Source organism: Schistocerca piceifrons, chromosome 2 (assembly GCF_021461385.2).
Source record: "Schistocerca piceifrons isolate TAMUIC-IGC-003096 chromosome 2, iqSchPice1.1, whole genome shotgun sequence".
In the NCBI taxonomy this organism is placed as follows: Eukaryota; Metazoa; Arthropoda; class Insecta; order Orthoptera; family Acrididae; genus Schistocerca; species Schistocerca piceifrons.
The window spans coordinates 179,016,066-179,033,242 of record NC_060139.1 but is presented as its reverse complement, the minus strand read 5'-3'; the positions used below and the strand labels follow the sequence as shown (position 1 = coordinate 179,033,242).

Sequence of the window (17,177 nt, the reverse complement as noted above, 5' to 3'; positions counted from 1 at the left end):
GCTTCTATTCTCTTCTTGTCTAAACTATTTATCGTCCACGTTTCACTTCCATACATGGATACACTCCATACAAATACTTTCAGAAACGACTTCCTGACATTTAAATCTATACTTGATGTTAACAAATTTTTCTTCTTCAGAAACGCTTTCCTTGTCATTGCCAGTCTACATTTTATATCCTCTCTACTTCGACCATCATCAGTTATTTTGCTACCCAAATAGCAAAACTCCTTTACTACTTTAAGTGTCTCATTTCCTAATCAAATTCCGTCAGCATCACCCGACTTAATTCGACTACATTCAATTATCGTCGGTTTGCTTTTGTTGATGTTCATATTATACCCTCGTTTCAAGACCCCGTCCATTCCATTCAACTGCTCTTCCAAGTCCTTTTGCTGTCTCTGACAGAATTACAATGTCATCGGCGAACCTCAAAGCTTTTATTTCTTCTCCATGGATTTTCATACCTACTCCGAACTTTTCTTTTGTTTCCTTTATTGCTTGCTCAATTTACAGATTGAGTAGCATCGGGGATAGGCTACAACCCTGTCTCACTCCCTGCCCAACCACTGCTTCCCTTTCATACCCCTCGACTCTTATAACTGCCATCTGCTTTCTGTACAAATTGTAAATAGCCTTTCGCTCCCTGTATTTTACCCCTGCCACCTTTAGAATTTGAAAGAGAGTATTCCAATCAACATTGTCAAAAGCTTTCTCTAAGTCTACAAATGCTAGAAACGTAGGTTGCCTTTCCTTAATCTTTCTTCTAAGATAAGTCGTAGCGTCAGTATTGCCTCACGTGTTCCAACATTTCTACGGAATCCAAACTGATCTTCCCCGAGGTCGGCTTCGATCAGTTTTTCCACTTGTCTGCAAAGAATTCGCGTTAGTATTTTGCATCTGTGACTAATTAAACTGATAGTTCGGTAATTTTCACATCTGTCAACACCTGCTTTCTTTGGGATTGGAATTATTATACTCTTCTTGAAGTCTCAGGGTATTTCGTCTGTCTCATACATCTTGCTCACCAGATGCTAGAGTTTTGTCAGGACTGGCTCTCCCAATGCTACCAGTAGTTCTAATGGAATGTTGTCTACTCCGGGGGCCTTGTTTGGATTCAGATCTTTCAGTGATCTGTCAAACTCTTCAAGCAGTATCATATCTCCCATTTCATCTTCATCTACCTCCTCTTCAATTTCCATAATATTGTCCTCAAGTACATCTCACTTGTGTAGACCCTCTATATACTCCTTCCACATTTCTGCTTTCCCTTCTTTGCTTAGAACTGGGTTTCCATCAAAGCTCTTGATATTCATGCAAGTGGTTCTCCTATCTCCAAAGGTTTCTTTAATTTTTCTGTAGGCAGTATCTACCTTACCTCTTGTGAGATAAGCCTCTACATCCTTACATTTGTCCTCTAGCCATCCCTGCTTAGCCATTTAGCACTTCCTGTCGATCTCATTTTTGAGACGTTTGTATTCCTTTTTGCCTGCTTCATTTACTGCATTTTTATATTTTCTCCTTTCATCAATTAAATTCAATATTTCTTCTGTTACCCAAGGATATCTACTAGCCCTTGTCTTTTTACTTACTTGATCCTCTGCTGCCTTCACTACTTCATCCCTCAGAGATACCCATTCTTCTTCTACTGTACTTCTTTCCCCCATTGCTGTCAATTGTTCCCTAATGCTCTCCCTGAAACTCTGTACAGCCTCTGGTTCTTTCAGTTTATCCAGGTCCCATCCCCCTAAATTCCCACCTTTTTGCAGTTTCTTCAGTTTTAATCTACAGGTCATAACCAATAGATTGTGGTCAGAGTCCACATCTGCCCCTGGAAATGTCTTACAATTTAAAACCTGGTTCCTAAATCTCTGTCTTACCATTATATAGTCTATCTGATACCTTTTAGTATCTCCAGGTTTCCTCCATGTATACAACCTCCTTTCATGATTTTTGAACCAAGTGTTAGCTATGTTTAAGTTATGCTGTGCGCAAAATTCTACCAGGCGGCTTCCTCTTTAATTTATTAGCACCAATCCATTTTCACCTACTATGTTTCCTTCGCTCCCTTTTTCTACTCTCGAATTCCAGTCACCCATGACTATTAAATTTTCGTCTCTCTTCACTATCTGAATAATTTCTTTTATCTCATCATACATTTCATCAATTTCTTCGTTATCTGCAGAGCTAGTTGGCATACAAACTTGTACTACTGTAGTAGGCGTGGGCTTCATGTCTATCTTGGCCACAATAATGCGTTCACTATGCTGTTTGTAGTAGCTTACCCGCACTCTTATTTTTTTATTCATTATTAAACCTACTCCTGCATTACCCCTATTTGATTTTGTATTTATAACCCTGTATTCACCTCACCAAAATTCTGGTTCCTCCTGCTACCGAACTTCTCTAATTCCCACTATATCTAACTTTAACCTATCCATTTCCCTTTTTAAATTTTCTAACCTACCTGCCAGATTAAGGGATCTGACATTCGACGCTCCAATCCGTAGAACGCCAGTTTTCTTCCTCTTGATAACGACGTCCTCTTGAGTAATCCCCGCCCGGAGATCCGAATGGGGGACTATTTTACCTCCGGAATATTTTACCCAAGAGGACGCCATCATCATTTAATCATACAGTAAAGCTGCATGTCCTCGGGAAAAATTACGGCTGTAGTTTCCCCTAAATGGTACAGAATTTATAATTATCAATATCACTTTTATTAATGAACATTTTTTACTCAATATGTGAATGCGTATACTCGTATATCGTTTCATTCTTCATCTTAATTTATTTGGGGCGATCTTTTAAAGTACTCGAATATTGTTTGCTAGTTCATGTATTACTTTCCTTATCATGACAAAAATCTCGATTCCAACCATAACGAGAAAATGCCGGAGCCGGACGACATCTTCGGTCGCTGGATTTAATAGACAGAATTTTCCTTTCATTAGTAGCTATGTTTTCTGCACAGAGTTGTAGGGACTGTTCGTTTCCTAATCTTTTCTGCGTGTGGAGTCTCTTGCAGAACCTAACTTTCATCATGTTTATTTATGTACGTTCGAGGCATCACTTAGTGACTTCCTCTAGAGGACATGATTCTCCTGCAAACGCGCCAATTACTCCATTGCTGAAGCATCTAAGACTCCATATCTAGGAATTTCTTCCGAACGCTTCTGCACGAAGATCTTGTGAGGAAAATTCGCTTAGCTGGCTATAACAAGAAACTTGTTCGTTCATCTAGCGGGAGATGAATGATATGAAACTTTTCGAAATCCTTGTGGCAGACGTATGAGATTAAAGTACCAAGTTCAGCGGCAGAGTACTTGATACAGTATCGATTCGCATCATCACATAATTTCAAATTCTGTTCTCCTGTTCTTGAACAGTAATAAAATAAGTAGACAAATACCGTCTTTTTGCAAGATTTTTTGTTTCAGTGTTGTTTCATAACCCCACGAACAGCTATTCTGAAAATCATCTTGGCAAGTCATATCCCGTTGAGGAAGGAACGCAATTTGCTTTTCTTTTAAACTGGTTTTAAATTTTGTACAATTCTATAACGTTTGCAGAGGAATGGTGAAAAAAGTAAGCTGCAGTTAATAAACTGGAATATAGCTCTGACATAAGTGCGTGAATAAGCGTGCTGAAAGTGACTTTTTTTTAGACTGTGTACGTACTAGGAAATTGTACAATCAGACTCATTTTTGTAGCACAAGAACGGCTTATAACAGCTGTTTGCATAACTCTTCCTGCCTGGCGCGCGACTCTGCGAACAAATAGACGCAACCATGACAAGGTAACTTAGTGCCGCGTACCTCGAAGTGCAAAGTGTACACACGGGAATTTTGAACACTTAAAGCATATAAAAAGTCTCAAATCTTTAATTTTTTGAATAAATTGCAGTTCATATCGGCAGCTGAACTGTTGCAGATGTAATTGTTATACAAGTGACTAGCAGAGGAAAGAACATGAAGGCAATGTATGATGTTAAATTAAAGACGACTTCTATCGATCGGAACATCACTATGTTGATATAAAATATTTGCTAAGAATTTCTGTAGCGCTTCTCTTATGATAGTGTTGAATAATGTAAATTTTACTAACAATGAAACACTTTCTTGATTACAAAAATGCGCAGTGTCTATTTGACGGGGAAAAAAACATTTTTTTTTCCCACCATACACTTCTGAGAAAGGAAGGATTTATGAATTAAGCACGTCACAGTAATTACTAGTTTTATTTAGACAAAACTGGGATGTACTAAGAAATGCCTATGGGCGTTTTTTCGTGTACTGTGCTGCGTAATTCATCATATCCTTAAAAGCCGTTGTTGCAAACTGACAACGCGCAAGTGACTGAAGTTTAAGAACACTGTTCCGCTGACAAGCCTGAAATGACCAAGAGGTATAAAAAATTCTGTTGTTTGGTAATTTTCTGAGAAATGCTTTACAGTGCCGAAAAAGTTCTTCATTGAAAGGCTGAATCTTTTCGCCCTCCTAAAGACAGACGTGATGTTCTGTGTAGGCCAAGAATCCAACAAAAGCAATGCGTTACTTGTTGTAACTGCTAAGATGAGGTTTCGTATGTAGCACTGAAAAGTACTCTCTTCCATATTTCCAGATTCTGCTACGTCGTTTGTAATAGCTTTGCAACTAAACATTACTTTTTTTAAATTGTTGACTCTAATTTGCCTTGAGGTTCCTGAATACAGGAATAAAACTGGCGAAACAATAATCCACTGACACGTATCACTGGTGTTGTTGTACAGGAATGTGTTAAAGCATTCATCGACGGAAGAAGCGACTCTCTAGTTCTTTCACTCGAAATGACAAAATGTAGTTTACACGCAGTTCTTGCACGAAACCGGACTGATTGGCTTTATACACAGTGTCTTAGGGTATAACAAGAAGCTTAATCTTTACGTCAGTTACGAATTTCTCTAAAGTGAAAAATGGCTCTGAGCACTATGGGACTTAACATCTATGGTCATCAGTCCCCTTTTCTCTAAAGTATTACGTTTAATCACACCTCCTCTGCACGTTTACTTCAAGAAAACTTCGTAATTTTGCGACTTCCTTTTTCGTATTATTTCCTGAATCTGTTGAACTAGGTCGAAGAAACCAGGAAATCTGTAATGTTAATCTCATTTGCAGTTCAGAGGGCCATGTCACGTAGATCTATTTCGGTAAAGGTGCATTGATTCTCACGAGCAGTTCTAAATCTTTCAGGTAGTTTTTCTTTCACAATTTAGCGAGTTTCATTTTGGCGTGCATTTCGTACTTCGTGTAAATGTTTGTTCCTTTTATACAATTCCCATTGCTTAACTTAAAGTGTTTTGTCCCTTCTTCGTTTGACCAAATAATTTATAATCTTTTCTTTAACACTGAAAGCTGTTTTCTTAGGTTTAGGGAGGTAATGCGTTTTTGTTTCGAACTTTAATTAGCAAGACAATCATCGATCGAACCCCAGTTTATGGAATCGTCAATTATATCCCGTTTCTTCTATTGTTTCCATAATTTCTAACGAAATGTCGACATTATTTGATTGAATTTCCAAGAAATTAACTAATAATTAACACATATGTAGGTCTTCAGGAAAAGCAGATGTTTTCGTCTTTGAAATATTTTTCTTGTTGTGTTTCACATGTAATAGATAATAGGTAGGGACGACGACATTAGTAGTGTTTTCGCTAATGGCTCCATTTGTCACTGTTGGTAAAAATCTGTTAATGTTGTGTTCCGAGGCGATTCACTTGCAGTCTCGTTGGTAGTGTCTTTTGTGAAGTAAATTCTCTGTCCATTCTCCAAATCTAGAGCTAGATGTTGTACAGCCGGTTCCCGTTCGTGTACGAGAAAACTGAAAACCTACAACTCTTCTTCTTTGCTGTTAAGTTATCTTCCCATATGGTAATATGGTACATCATCTCGCCGTATTTTATTATTTTTTTTCGCTGCCTTTGGCTAAATGAAATACTGCCATGTCACTGCCTTCACATACATTCAGACATATTTGAACTGCAGTATTCTACGTTTATCTGTGTTTGGAACATTTTGGAAAGTAGTGTGTCATATGGTACTTTCCATTGATTATCTATTTACAGTTCGTCGCTACCTCGTATTCGTATTTTTGTTGTGAAGCCACCTTTCCTGGGCGATCGTATTCTGTACTTGTGACAGCTATCAACACCGGTTTGAGCGTCTCCAAGAACGGTTTGTGGCATTTTTTTGTACATTTTCCATCACTCATGGTGAATCGGGTTTAAAGGCCACATGGTCCGTGAGTCATGCTTTCAGCTATGCATCGCACAGTTCCAGATCTTCTTGGGGATTCGTAAATTCAGCTTAGATGATTTTATCGATATCCGTGAGATGAATTCTGTCGTGTGGCCACACGACATTGTGTGAGGTAGTCCTCGGTTATGCCATTCGATTGTGTACATCCAGCAAGGAAAGGTATGGTGTTTTTGTGATGAATTCAATAAATCTCATTTGTTTTTGTCGGAAAACTCGGGCTCTTATGTCTTGCCGATGCATGGGGGCTTGTCCGTATCATAGTTGTTTGATTTCTGGTCACGATGAATTGCATGTGACGTTATGAAGAGGTCAGGTGGTCCATATTTTCTTGTGTAGGTCATAGCATCTTCAGTGTATTCGTGCTTGTATCTCGGACTTCCTATGTATGATGAGGGTAAGATTACCATTGTTCCAATGTCATCAGTGTTTCCGTCGTTTATGACTGCGTCTCGAAGATGGATGTATTCTTCCGTGCGTAGTTTCTTCTGATTCAGTCTTGTGTAAGTCATCCGTTCTGCCTCTATTTTTGCATATGTATCTTCCTGGAATTGTTGGAATGAACGGCTAGCGTTGAGGATGTGACAGTATGTTCTATTGTCTCTGATCATTAAGCGGTAAGGATAGAACTCCGTGGAAGTGACTTTTTTGTTTGTTTCTACGCCTGGTTCAGGTTGGATTTGTTTCATATTAAAATCATACCCGTCCTTTCCGTGCAGAAATATTAGCAGATACCGGAGGACATCATATGAACGGCGAGTCTCTGCACTGCATTTTAGTCGTTCTCTTCTTCAATGTACATCTACGTCACGGCTTGTATTTTCATTGTCCACAATTACGATGACGACTTCGTCTATCTGACGTGGATTAAATAGACGTTCGTGTTCTCCAGGTGGTCTTCTGTCGGCTCGAATTATAACTTTATAGCCATCAGAAATAATTCGGTGTAGTGCTGTTTTGAATATGTGATTCAGTTGATAGTATTTGTGTAAGATTCTCTGTTCATCAGGGACTACTTCTCCTCTCATTCCACTGATATTTGTGCATCGTTGATCAGTTTCTGTTTCTTCATTTCCGATGAAATATACTTGCAGAAATTTTTAGTATTCGTTGCGTAGTGGTAGTAATGACCTCATGTTGTGATAGATTTGTCCTTGGATGGAAAGAAAGAACATAATCTATTTCATCCCTGTTAGTGTTGATCGAAGTGACATAGAAAGAAGTCATTTGGAAGCATACAATGTACACTTTTATATTTTGAAGTTATTTTGATCTGTAGTTTCTCTGGTCATGTAATGTAAAAACTCCTGCTTAGGTGTTTCTAGTGGTGGTAATCAAATTTTTCCATTCAAGCAACCGAATCCTAGTTTTTTCTCATTGCAAAATTGATAGATGTTTTCCATTTTTATGATTTTTGTCCTTGTTATATTCTTTCATCGGGACATAATGGAATGTTTCATTTGTTAGGTTGTAGGTGACATTTTCATGGCTGGTTTGAGTTGGCAATCGTTTATAACAAGATTTTGTCGGAATTCTTGATTCTTCCATCCGATCATTTCTTTGTTCTTCGGTTTCTCTGCTTCTCATGGTGCTCATTGTCGTTCGTCGGGAACTTAAACATGCTTCGCGCATTTCGTCTGTTTCGTTTTTTCGCTGTTTTGCCTCAGAACAGGCAAGATCTCCTCCTCTTTTGTGTTTGGGGAGCGTCTAAAATATAAGCCAAATCAACTTGTTATTAACAAATACACTAAGTACACTTAACATGCTTTTCAAACTGTATTTTCGGTTGATATTCAGTCCACTGCACCACTTTGATCACTCGCTCTTCTCTGTTTGTTTTTATTCACTCACTCGACTATCTTTCGATTCCTCCCTTCGTCACTGATAATAAATTGACTTTCGAACCCACGACGGGTCTTGCTTTATGTACTCCTACCAATGTAGCCCCGCCCCCCCTCCCCGAAAATGGCGAATTCCATAACATACCAGAAGGCTTCGAATTGTCCACAACGTTCCAGAACATTCCACAACAGTCGAGAGTGTTCTGAAATGTCCCACAATGGTCTGGGAAGTTCAGAGACGTTCCCGAATATTGTGTAATCTTCCCGAATATTCCAGACTATTCCCAAACATTCCAGAACATCCTGGATCATTGTGGAACATTCCGGAACATTCTGGAGTGATGTGGAATGCTCTAGAATGTTCTGGAATGTTCTCGAATACTCTCGGATGTTCTGAAATGTTCTAGAATTACTAGAGGGGAAACTTCCCAGCCCTTATTATCTTCTAAAACGCGCCCTTCAGGTAAAAACGGGCCCTTCTTCATTGAAGGGGACGAGGACTACCAAACTATAAAATTCTGTTTATCGTACTGGGACTCGTTTCTGAGTTTTAGTGGCACGCATATTGTACACTTACTTTTACAATATACACTCCTGGAAATGGAAAAAAGAACACATTGACACCGGTGTGTCAGACCCACCATACTTGCTCCAGACACTGCGAGAGGGCTGTACAAGCAATGATCACACGCACGGCACAGCGGACACACCAGGAACCGCGGTGTTGGCCGTCGAATGGCGCTAGCTGCGCAGCATTTGTGCACCGCCGCCGTCAGTGTCAGCCAGTTTGCCGTGGCATACGGAGCTCCATCGCAGTCTTTAACACTGGTAGCATGCCGCGACAGCGTGGACGTGAACCGTATGTGCAGTTGACGGACTTTGAGCGAGGGCGTATAGTGGACATGCTGGAGGCCGGGTGGACGTACCGCCTAATTGCTCAACACGTGGGGCGTGAGGTCTCCACAGTACATCGATGTTGTCGCCAGTGGTCGGCGGAAGGTGCACGAGCCCGTCGACCTGGGACCGGATCGCAGCGACGCACGGATGCACGCCAAGACCGTAGGATCCTACGCAGTGCCGTAGGGGACCGCACCGCCACTTCCCAGCAAATTAGGGACACTGTTGCTCCTGGGGTATCGGCGAGGACCATTCGCAACCGTCTCCATGAAGCTGGGCTACGGTCCCGCACACCGTTAGGCCGTCTTCCGCTCACGCCCCAACATCGTGCAGCCCACCTCCAGTGGTGTCGCGACAGGCGTGAATGGAGGGACGAATGGAGACGTGTCGTCTTCAGCGATGAGAGTCGCTTCTGCCTTGGTGCCAATGGTGGTCGTATGCGTGTTTGGCGCCGTGCAGGTGAGCGCCACAATCAGGACTGCATACGACCGAGGCACACAGGGCCAACACCCGGCATCATGGTGTGGGGAGCGATCTCCTACACTGGCCGTACACCACTGGTGATCGTCGAGGGGACACTGAATAGTGCACGGTACATCCAAACCGTCATCGAACCCATCGTTCTACCATTCCTAGACCGGCAAGGGAACTTGCTGTTCCAACAGGACAATGCACGTCCGCATGTATCCCGTGCCACCCAACGTGCTCTAGAAGGTGTAAGTCAACTACCCTGGCCAGCAAGATCTCCGGATCTGTCCCCCATTGAGCATGTTTGGGACTGGATGAAGCGTCGTCTCACGCGGTCTGCACGTCCAGCACGAACGCTGGTCCAACTGAGGCGCCAGGTGGAAATGGCATGGCAAGCCATTCCACAGGACTACATACAGCATCTCTACGATCGTCTCCATGGGAGAATAGCAGCCTGCATTGCTGCGAAAGGTGGATATACACTGTACTAGTGTCGACATTGTGCATGTTCTGTTGCCTGTGTCTATGTGCCTGTGGTTCTGTCAGTGTGATCATGTGATGTATCTGACCCCAGGAATGTGTCAATAAAGTTTCCCCTTCCTGGGACAATGAATTCACGGTGTTCTTATTTCAATTTCCAGGAGTGTATATACTGACTACGGGGACTGACGGTCACACTTATGTCACCCAGGTTGTTACAAGCGAGCAGCGCCCGTGACTGGGCTGAGGACGCTGTTTTGATCGAAATTGACCTATTTTTCATTTTAGAGATGGCTGTCACTTCCCCAAACTTGTCATCTGAGTTCTCCACAAAGAATAAGGGTTTTGTGGCCAAGAAGAAATCCCCATCATTTCTTGTGCAAACTAACTATTGGGGGGGGGGGGGGGGGTATTTGTCTGCTTCTGCTTGCCGCTTAGCCCTACGTTCCTCCCACAGTGCCACCATGGAAGGGAATATTTTAGTCACATCTCTCTGCATTAAAAGGAGGTCTTTTCAACCACAGATACTGCGGGGGCATTATGGACATCAGCAAGAAGTAACTTCATCCGCCATTGTGCCACCAACTCCGAACGGGGGCTCTCCCCATGGGCGCCACAAAAAATGGTTCAAATGGTTCTAAGCACTATGGGACCTAACATCTGAGGTCATCAGACCCCTAGACTTAGAACTGCTTAAACCTAATTAACCTAAGGACATCACACACATCCATGTCCGAGTAGGATTCGAACCTGCGTCTGTAGCAGCAGCGCGGTTCCTGACTAAAGCGCCTACAACCGCTCGGCCACAGTTGCTGGCGCATGGGCGCCACCCAACCTCAGCAATGGCTACCTGGCCAGTAGTCCGTTGCTTGGAATCCCCGAGCCCCAGTGACGATGGGCATATACTCCTTCGAATCCTGCCTCGGGCATGGATGTGTGTGACGTCCTTAGGTTAGTTAGATTTAAGTAATTCTAAGTTCTAGGTGACTGATGACCTCAGATGTTAAGTCCCATAGTGCTCAGAGCCATATACTCCTTCGCCTACATGGCGAGTTTTCAACTAAGGCACCAACAGTGCGATACATATGTAAGTCTACAGGCTTTAGGGGCCGTTGTCACTGAAGTTAAAATCGTCTTGGTTACTAGGCCGCATCATATTTCTTCTCAAATGATCGACATTTCGACCCAACTGCTGGGATCATCCTCAGGATCTTCCGGTGTCCACTACTACGGATCCTGAGGAAGATCCTAGCAGAGGGGTCGGAAGGTTTTAACTTCAGTGCGATATTTGCTTCGTCATGGGGCTACCACCTTGCAGGTGCTCGATGACGTCGGAAGTGGGAATTCGAGTCTCAGTCATAAACTAGGTCCAAGCGGGGTCAGCACCAAGAAAGCCATCCGATGGAGAGGCAGAGGAGAAAGGGATAGTGGAAATATAAACGTACAGTACGGAAAGAAAGTAATGGGGCAAAGGTTGGGACTCCATGGCTGCCAACCACTTAGTCACAAAAGACTTGTGAACCCCCTGGGTTTCATCTGCGACACCCTTACAGTACAGCAATACTTTGACTGTTTTCTGCTACCTGTTTAGTTGCTCTTCATGGCAAGCCACGTCTGCCTGTGCCTACATTTCAGGAAGATAATGCCTGCCAGCACACGGCGAATGTTTCTACTGCTTGTCTTCGTGCTAGCCAAACCGTACCTCGGCCAGCAAGGTCGCCTGATCTCTCCCAAATTCAGAACATTTGGAACATTATGAGCTGTGCCTTCCAACAGGTTCTGGTTGTTGACGATCTAACTCTCTAATTGGACAGAATTGGACATGAAATCCCTCACGAGGACATCCAGGAACTCTATCAATCAATGCCAAGCCAGATAACTGCTCGCGTAAGGGCTCGAGATGGACCAGCGTGTTCGTGAAGCTGTTTCTTTTTAATAAATCACCCAATTCTTCTGAGATTGATATCATTTGTTTGTATGTACATGTACGTCAATCCTACCGGTTTCCGTCCCGTTCAGATACTTCCTTCGTGGAGGATTGTTTTTTTTTTGTCTTAGAGTGTACTGCGGTAATCTTAAAAATATCTTTAAAATATTTTCACGGTTTTTAATGAAGGAAAAGGAAAGTTTGACAAGCTCGTCAATCGACACCACAGTTTCAGCCTTCTTAGCAGGCTAGAACTGAACTCGATAGTAGCTGGTTTGAAACATTATGGCGTTTTCTAAACTCGATGATACTGAACAGTTAAATTCTGAGCCACAGACCTAACTTGAGGATTTCGTAACATGCTGAATTAATGAAACCGACTGCAATCCATTCCAGGAGTCTGGTCCCAGTGTTCACTTGTGCTAGTCATTGTGTTCGATGAACCAAGCAAAGACGAAACATGTCTCCATCACATTTATTACGTAAACACAGATTACAAGCAGATTTCACAATAACTGCAAGCATCAACCATGTGTTTCCAGTGTTGTCGACCTAACTTTGGTAGGCAATCGTAAAAAATAATGTACTGGAAGTCTAACGAGCTACCTCAATTTTATCTAACTCAGAACTGCCTTTGGAGTCTCTTAAAAATCTTTATACAAGCGCCCCTCCCCTACCCATTTGAAGGAGGTGATGCAAGAAAAACGAAATATAAATATATATTTCCTAATAAAATTAAGCTGCCTGATGGCTAGCACTACTTGAATCTACACTAATTTCTACTTAAATGAGTTTATATTTCGTCTCATAAATTAACCGAAATGCATATTAATGTGCTGGAAACAATATGTAAGTGTATTATTCCTTCCACATCTCGTTCTGACTTCTTAGTAAAGTAAAATAAACATAATTTTTACGAAATTTAAAGCGATTGTGAAACGCATAAAATATCTTATCTTGAAGGAATTTTTTGACAGATTTCAAAACTGGTATTAGATTTTGCGAGTCTGTAATATTTCCGAAGTTCTAGAAAACTTAATATTTTTTACTGATATTGCGTTACTATCAGCTCAGCTGATGCACTCGGTTTATAGTGATATGTATAAAACGTGACCTTTTGTTCTTAACATCAGTTAAGTGACCGCTACTTTTAAAAATAGTTGTGTAGTTGAATTTCAGTATTGCATCATGACTCATCGTTGATACGTGAAAAACAGTATTTGGAACTAGCCAAATGAGTGGGTCCCAAATAAAACTTATAGTCTTATTATGATCTTCAGTTGTTATAGACCTTGAGTTCATGGTAGCGAAATATCGCGTGACGAAGGTTTAGCTGGTTACAATATTCGAAATACAGACTTCTCACATAATTTCGGAAGCATTGAACGGTATCTTGAAATCAGGAAGCAGTTAGCAATGGTATGCTGTTGTTATCAACAAATATTATGCATAAAAATAGAAATTATGTAATATCAATTTAGGTTAGGATCCAAGACTCTGTTGCTAGTTGTCGCGGTCAAGTTTGCTTTAATAATCGATAATCGATTATAAAATTATATCATAAAGTGGTGTTAGAAAAATGAAGATAATGAAGATGGAGCAGGCTTGTACCGAACGTCACCCACTTTCATCCTACATTTTACTTTAGTAGCTAATATTTTAACATTGCAGTTTTTACAACACCACAAAGGGTAGATAGATAAGTGATGATTCTGAGAAAGCAGAGTATATCATCGTGAGAAACACCTATATTACAGCCTCAAGGGGGTTGAGTGCAGATTTTTGCTCTCGGATTCATTTACTATTTGTTTTTTACATCGTCGTCCATTAGTAATTCCATAATGGCTAAAAACTTGCATAAAAGTGAATAAGAAAAGCAGTATTCGGTTATTGTAGTAGCACCTAGAACTGGAATAAAATTGTCAGCGTTATGGGAAACAGTGTTAGACAAAGTTAAAAGTTTCGACTAATCTGCCACTATGCTGGGATGTGCCATTTAAGAGAAGAAATCGTTTTTGGAGTGGGGATAACCGAAAGTTGTATTTTCTTTACTTTACACTAGAGCTTTCTCTAGGTATTGTACATGCTTTAAAATAAAATGATTTTACGTTGTAAAGTTTCTTATAATAAACATTAGTGTCGGCGAGTGCGGGTAGCGTGACGGAGTAGAACTCACTTGGTATCCTGTTGATAGCACGCAGAGGCCGCAGCACGCGGATGGTTCGGATGGCGGACAGGTTCATGTTCTCCACGTTCAGGCAGTACTCCAGTGCCCTGGAACAAACAAGACAAGCAAAGTGCCGTAAGTACCTGTCTCTGCGTTTTTGGCAGGAAGGAAGATTACGAATGACCTATAGTAAACTGACCTGTCTGATTCGACTAGTAGTCCAGTCAACAAAGGAAAATTAGAGGAAAATAAATCGTGTAGTCGCAGATTTTTGTGCAGTTATAGGGAGTGTCGTAAACAACATACTAAAAATCCTCACCGGCGAGGAGCAGCATTAGGGTGGCGGAGTTTAAAGGTTACTTTCATTACGTTTTACTCGAATAAATCGAAATCCGCGGCTTCAAGTGAAAATGTTTCCGAGTACAAAACTGAACTAAATTAAATTACCTGCAGAAAAGTTCCTATTCATATTTTCTCTAGGGCTAATACTTTCTGCGTTATAGGGGATAGAAAACTCGCGGACTATTAAAAATAATGCCTTCATAGGATAAAATTAATGGTTATTGCTAAACGAAGTTGGTTAAAAACAAATATTAAATTTGTGCACCACTTCTGAGGACAGTAGAGCTGTATTGATAAATTGCGTTTCGGGGCTGTAACAGGGTGCAGACGACGGGGGTGGAGGGTAAATGCGCGAGGGAAGACGTGTCGCCGGAATGTTGTCATGCAGCTCCCTCCATCATAGGCCTGCGAAAGGTGATTCCCCAACCTATCTACCGCACCACATCACAAAGGACAACTACAGGATGTTTCACAAAGCTATATCGACCCTCGGCTTCGCGCCTTTTGAATCACTGGCTATACAGCGTGCAGACATACCAAGGCGATGTCTATTTTCCTCAAAGTGCTTTAACACTATGTTGAATATAGATATGAGTTACTAACGCCAGAAACGCATATGGACAGAATCCACATAAATCTCTGCACACTGTTCTAAACTGCTAGTGCCGCCTATACTGCAGCTGTAGCGTGCTTCGGGGAGAGGCCACCTTATCTAACAGTGAGCGCTGCTCGATTTTCAGGTTAATGACAGTCTGTACCTCCCCAGCATTTCCTGTCCAGTTCTCTTAAGTGAGACGACAAAATATTTCACTGAGCTTGTGTTTATACGGTGGAGTTGTTTACAGTTTATTAAATGAGTATTTATTTGCAGTTGTTAAGTGAGCTATTATGTAAAATAAATCAACAGCTGGAGCTGTCAGCTGTTTACCATACTGAAGAGCCTGTCCCATGTGTAACCTGCTGTCAATATGTTGTCGAAAACGGCGATTTCATAAGGGTATCATATGCGTTACCCCAGCCTCAGCTCTCCCGATATCTGAAGATGCTTAAATGGTCATCTAGGAGTTATGGATTTATTTCAACATATGTCAAACAATGCATTACAGCAGATTACTGTTCTAGACCTGAAAACGATTCCAGGAGACATATTGGCACCCTCCTTGGCAAATATACTGTGGGTGTGTGAAAAGTGGCTTCACTACAGTTAAGTTTTAAATCAAGAATGGCTGGGAGATCCCGAAGGGTAGGTTCAGCCGCCTTAACTGCAAAGGTTTTCCCTACGCTACGCGGCCGCAGGTATAACTTGTTCGCGAAGTATGAGAGCTGTATGTGAGTGTGTCTGTTAAGTTTATATGACTGTAGTGTGTGTGTGTAGTATTCGACATGATAAGAGAAGGGAGACGATGAAATACCTCGCTGGCACATAGCTTTCTCTTCTCGAAGAGCACAGAGAGTCCCGTTGAGGAGCATAACGGTTCTAGGCGCTTCAGTCTGGAACCGCGCGACCGCTACAGTCGCAGGTTCGAATCCTGTCTCGGGCATGTATGTGTGTGATGTCCTTAGGTTAGTTAGGTTTAAGTAGTTCTAAGTTCTTGGGGACTGATGACCTAAGATGTAAAGTCCCATAGTGCTCAGAGCCATTTGAACCATTTTTTGAGGAGTATAACGCCTCATCCGACAGCTGGATAACAATCAACAGTGTTGCATGCCCTCACTTCGTGAGACTGCGGAGAGATTTGGAATTGAATCTAGGACACTGGCGCAAAGATTGGCGATCATGGACCCTTACGCCACCACCCCTCCCACTCTTTCTGCTGTAAAGGAAAATTTGTTAACAGCACCCGGACAGTTACCCATTCAAGAACTGGCCACACACGATGGTGCTTAACGGTGGTTATCTAACAGGAACCTGTGTACCCACCTTTCTTATTTTTGTTCGCCATTGTTCTCATCATTTGGTCTGAGCGGACATTACATAACACTACTTCAAATTCATCGTTGAATATTTCACTCAGCTTTTTTATTACAGAGGGCGGCCAGCCCTCTGACCGAGCACGCTGAGCTACCGTGCCAGTAAACTCAGTACGGCCTTAGATAGTGGCTCCAATCAGTGCAGCGCACTGTCCAGATGTCAGCAATTTCTGAATGGAAAAGGCTTATACGGTCTACTAGTAACATAATTAATAGTGAGAAAAGTGTAGTATCTTCTTGGTCATTCATCAACCAGCGGAAAAATGCTTCTGTCAGAGCCCAAAAAATGCGAGTGTGTTCCTGTTTATTTAAAAGACTCGGGCTGAAAGAGATCTACTAGCTTCCACATTTTACTTTCCTCTGCATCTTCAAAAATTTTCCCAAAAATTTTGCCATGCGAACATACTCGCACTTTTTTACCACTTAACTCACCTCAAACTTCCCTTAACTGCAACTCGATCACACACACACTAGTCCATCGCTGTAAGTCGCTCATACCTATCCAACCTCAGCCGCCCTTTCCCGCTCACTCATTCGGCCCAACTCATTGTCATTATCTCTTTGTGTGTAACTGCTACTGCCTCCAGTTACACAGCCCCAGCCTCCTTCGTTCTCTCCTGCTATTCAATCTCCTCTCACTGTCACTGTCTTTCGCCCTCTCTTACTGCTAGTATATCATTCCTTCCTTCCTACTGCTGCTGTCTCTTCTCATTGTGACTATCTCTCTCTTTCCCATTATCAATGTCATATACTCTGTGTCTCATTATGAGTGGCTCTTGCCCACTTCCACT

At 41.9% G+C, this 17,177-nt stretch overlaps 1 protein-coding gene across 1 annotated transcript in view; it reads right to left on the bottom strand.

Annotated features, from left to right (window-relative positions):
- Positions 1-17,177, bottom strand: part of LOC124775227 (voltage-dependent T-type calcium channel subunit alpha-1G-like) — a 790,960-nt gene that overhangs the window by 732,149 nt on the left and 41,634 nt on the right. Inside the window, exon 3 of the mRNA XM_047250065.1 lies at positions 14,083-14,180. Within this exon, the coding sequence (XP_047106021.1) occupies positions 14,083-14,180 (98 nt within the window). The remainder of the gene's footprint in view (positions 1-14,082; positions 14,181-17,177) is intronic.